Source organism: Cryptomeria japonica, chromosome 10, assembly GCF_030272615.1.
Source record: "Cryptomeria japonica chromosome 10, Sugi_1.0, whole genome shotgun sequence".
In the NCBI taxonomy this organism is placed as follows: Eukaryota; Viridiplantae; Streptophyta; class Pinopsida; order Cupressales; family Cupressaceae; genus Cryptomeria; species Cryptomeria japonica.
The window spans coordinates 388092773-388097165 of record NC_081414.1 but is presented as its reverse complement, the minus strand read 5'-3'; the positions used below and the strand labels follow the sequence as shown (position 1 = coordinate 388097165).

Here is a 4393-nt window from a genome sequence, read left to right as displayed (position 1 = left end):
TCAAAAGATTGTTTTGCTACATAATACAAGAGCACGAGTCTTAGATTGAAACTTCTTTGATTAAGAGTAAAGGAATAGAGGGTATCCGTTTTGTAAATTGCTTGGAGCATGATCTCAACCTCATCCCTCATGGTGTTGGGGTTTTGCATTCAACAAGACTTGATCCTTGATGGGCTCATTCCAAACCATTCAACTTCACTAGCAAACCAAGGACCCATTGAAAACCAACATATTGTTCAAGTAGAGGAAAGAACAAAACAAGGGAGCTAGAATAACAAAGCTGACAACTTGAAAATCTAATAACATAAGAAAAATACTACCTCTCTTGGAAAATTCTTTCATCGTGATGAATGCAAATTTTCTATCGATGTTTGTCCATTAATCCACATTACACACATAGAGGAAGACGATAGTTTTGCTACCTAATACAAGAGTATGAGCCTTAGGTTGAAATCTCTTCGACCAAGAGGTTAAGCATTGAGTGCTATCCATTTTTCCAAAGTTGTTTGGGGCATGATCTCAACCTCACCCCTCATGATGTTGGGGATTTGCACCAAGCAAGACTTGATCCTTGATGGGCTCATTCAAAACCATTGAACTTCGGTAGCGAACCAACCAACGCCGCATTGAAAACTCACATAATGTTAAAGTAGAATGCAAAGGACAAAACAAGGGAGCTGAAATTCAATGTCTAAAACCTAAACATAGAGCTCACACCTTGAAATTCTAAGAACATGAGAAAAATACTCTCTTGAAAAACTCTTCCATCGTGATATTATCAATGCAATATTTTAGATACACATTCAACTATATTTATTTATTCATTGAAATTCAAAATGAATTTTTTTTTGTTGTTTTCGATGGAGAGTTTTTCCAAATTCAAATTTATTTAACTATCTGTATGATACATGAACACAAGCCATAGACTGAACCTCTTCTATTAAAAACCAAAAACTAAATAATTTCCATTCAGCCAAAACACAAAATGATTTTGAATTCCAATCCATTGATAAATAGTCATCCTGTCATTGGGTGAGGCGAAAGTCAGCTTCAACAATGCAGGCCCGAAGCTATTCTGGCTCCAAAACATACTTTTCATACAACGTGTTAGCGACAGGTTAGTCAATCGCAACCGTTAATTGCAAAATCGACAGTGCATGTTAGTCAATCCGTACTGCCATTTTGGAACCAGAATAGATGTGTCCAACAATGCATAGGGCAACTGCACCTTGTCATAATTGCAGAAACTGCACCATTTCCGTATACTCTCTTTCAAAAAAGACTTTACGCCGTCTCCTATTTCCCTCTGCAACTCCAAGGCATGGCATGCTGTGGGGGAAGAGAAATGAAATGAAGCGCGCGTGCCTCGTAATCATTTACTCAAGTCAATTGCGCAGGCACTAATGAGGTCTCCGTCGATTCACACATCCCTATCATCTACCTCACAAATCCTCCCACTCCTAGACTCTACACCATCCCATACTACATTTCATGGTTTCAGCAGGAATACCCATTAAAGCATAGAGTGCACTGTGCAAACTTCCGTGTCTTCTTCCTTGTCTTCTAGCCCATAATGGTGCTGCTCTCCAATCTGCCATGCTGCTTCATTCTAACCATGCTTCTGCTTCCATTGCCAGAACTGGCAGGCCTTGCTCCTGATCTGTCCTCCCCTGCTCTGCAAAAAGAGATGGCTTTTTTTCATGCCCAAAATTTTACAGAGGCAGAGCAAGAGACCAAAACATGGTGTGTTGCCAGATACGGAACTGATGGTATTAGTTTGCAGGCAGCGCTGGAGTGGGCATGCGGTGAAGGAGGTGCAGATTGTGCAGCAATACAGCCCGGTGGATTTTGTTATGCCCCCAATACACTCTTTGCCCACGCCTCCTATGCTTTTAATGCCTATTATCAAGCCACCATGGAAGCTCCCGAATCCTGTGACTTTAGGGGCGCTGCAACGCTCATATATGTGAACCCAAGTGAGTTTTTCTCTTCATGTGCCTTGATCTTTGCTTCATGAATGTTTCATCTGCTCCTGTAATTCATTTGCCTCTCGCTCTCTGGACAGGTTATCCGGGCTGCTCTTATGTTTCGCGGTAAGTTTGAATGCTCTACCTCCTTAGAATCCATTGGACTGTGCTCTGTTTCCTCCCCTGTTTTGACACAGCCATGGAGCTCATTTTTGTATGATGGGTATAGGGATTCTGGGTGTTTTTTCACTGCTAAACTAATGCAAGATGGACTGGTTTTTTGAAGGTCTGGAGAAGCGAGCGTGGTGGATGACATAAGTGGGGGTATGCAGGGAAGCTCAAAGCCCTGGCCTTTGTGTGTGTTCCTGCTTTTGTGGGTGATCTTTGTTGCATGACTTTGCCACTGAATATCTGGACAGTTGCTTGTCATTGTGGATAATACGTATGGTTTTGAAAGCTTCTTTGTGACTCCATTACAGCGTGAATCGAAGAAGGTACTGTGAAATCAGTTGCCTCCATATGATTGAGTAGAGGCAGAAAGGAAGATAGTGTATCCACTGGAACATTCGAAAATGGTTCAACGTCAAAGGTCAATTTTTTGATGAATTGAATATTTGTATCAGACGCTTTTCAAGGAGAAAATGATAGCACTCCCAATATTGTATTTAATGCTGGTGGTTTAATCGGAGTTCTCTTGCTTTGAAAAAAACCATTATTGTGCTTGTGTGGATGTTCTTGTTTTCGAGATGGAATGCTTTGACTTCTCAAGTTTGTGTAAGAAAATTTCTTTTGAAGTTCAGGATATTGGGTGGGTTGTATATAAGTCTACACTTTTATAGTCTATATTTATTATGGGAAGTATTAAACTCTGCTACAAAAAAGGTTTTCCATAATTTTATTTTTATATGAAGGGTTAGTGTAGCAATTTAGAGTTTCGATGAGCTAAAAGGACTCTATAATGAATGGTTTGTAAGGCACAACACTTGTTGGAGGTTTTGTAAATGGGGTTGCACGCTAAGTGGGTTTAACCTTGGAGGAAACTCTGCGGTTTAGTGGGCTTGAATTGGAGTAGTACTAGGATGGGTGACCAATATCATAATTTAGAGTTTCACTTTAAGTTATAGGATGAGTTTTTTCCATAAGCTTTTGACAACGTGCAATGGATTCTACACCACACATCACGCTTAATTTTTTAAATCAATATTAAACCCACAACTTGGGCTACCTAATGTGATAGTTGAGATCGAGTGAGTTGACATAGGGGGTCTATAGTTCCCATTATTTGGGCTATTTAAAGTGATAGTTGAAATCAATTGAGTTGACCTAGAGGGCCTATAGTTTTCCATGTCTAGGCATAGACAAACAAATGAGGTAGAAGACTTGTTGTTGATGTGTTTTTTTCTTCTTTTTTAATAAAAGATGATATTTTTTGAATTTGTATTAAAAGTATATATAAAACATAATTACAAGCATAATGAAGAGTTTTAAGGAGTTGTGAAATCATGGTTACAAAAAATAATTATAATTTTAGAAGTTTAAAATTAGGTAAGACAAAATATAAAGGTCAATAAAATGATAGATAAAATATGTCACACATGACACACTAGAATCAAGACCATTAGGTGGGACCAAAGTTTCATTTGGAGTTGCTAGAGATTTGGGAGGATGTTGAGTGGCATGACCCAAAAAGAAATGTAGGGCATGAAAAGTATGTTTCACTTTGCACATTGAAATAAGCCAGTGATCTAGTTAGTGATAATCCATTACATTCTCCATGATGTCCAAACATTCATTTTGTAACTCAAAATGGATAGCACTAAAGTTGTAGGCAATGATAAAAATCATGCTTTCTATAGTAGTGTTGAACTTTTCTTCCGAGATGAGGTAGCTTTGGATGTAGTCAAAAGCCAAAGTCACGAGGAGAAGGTCCACTGCATTTGAAAGGAAGAGTGACACAATTTTAGAATAAAACAATGCACGAGGGTGATCTGTTAATCTTAGAGGATCCAGTTAATACTGAGAGGGGGGGTGAATCAGTATTAACAATAATTTCAAACTTAAAACTTGAACTTATAAAACTTCACCAAATCAATCATAAACCAGTAATAAACTCTTTACCATTACCGGTAATCACTTATAACCAACTGTTAAACCGGTTTATCATAACTGCTCATTAAGTGTTCATCAACATGCATAAACTGAAAGTAAAACATAACGACACATAAAAACATTCACCATATGAACATCATGTTTTTCACGTGGAAACCCAAATAGGAAAAAATCACGGTGGGAATTGGTAACCACAAAAATTGTGCACTCTTTTGGAATGCGCCCTGTTAGTAGCCTAGCCCGATTAGAAGCTTACAATGATGCCCTATTAGGAGCAGACCCTGTTAGGAGTCACCCAGTTAAGGGATATAGATGAT

The 4393-nt window shown here is 38.5% G+C and overlaps 1 protein-coding gene across 1 annotated transcript; it reads left to right on the top strand.

Annotated features, from left to right (window-relative positions):
- Window positions 1-1259: 1259 nt before the first annotated feature.
- LOC131071679 (PLASMODESMATA CALLOSE-BINDING PROTEIN 5) lies at window positions 1260-2660 on the top strand. The gene is made up of 3 exons (XM_058007616.1): window positions 1260-1976; window positions 2066-2093; window positions 2254-2660. The coding sequence occupies exons 1-3, from the start codon at window positions 1574-1576 to the stop codon at window positions 2360-2362; spliced, it is 540 nt and encodes a 179-aa protein (XP_057863599.1). The 5' UTR covers window positions 1260-1573; the 3' UTR covers window positions 2363-2660.
- The last annotated feature ends 1733 nt before the right edge of the window (window positions 2661-4393 follow it).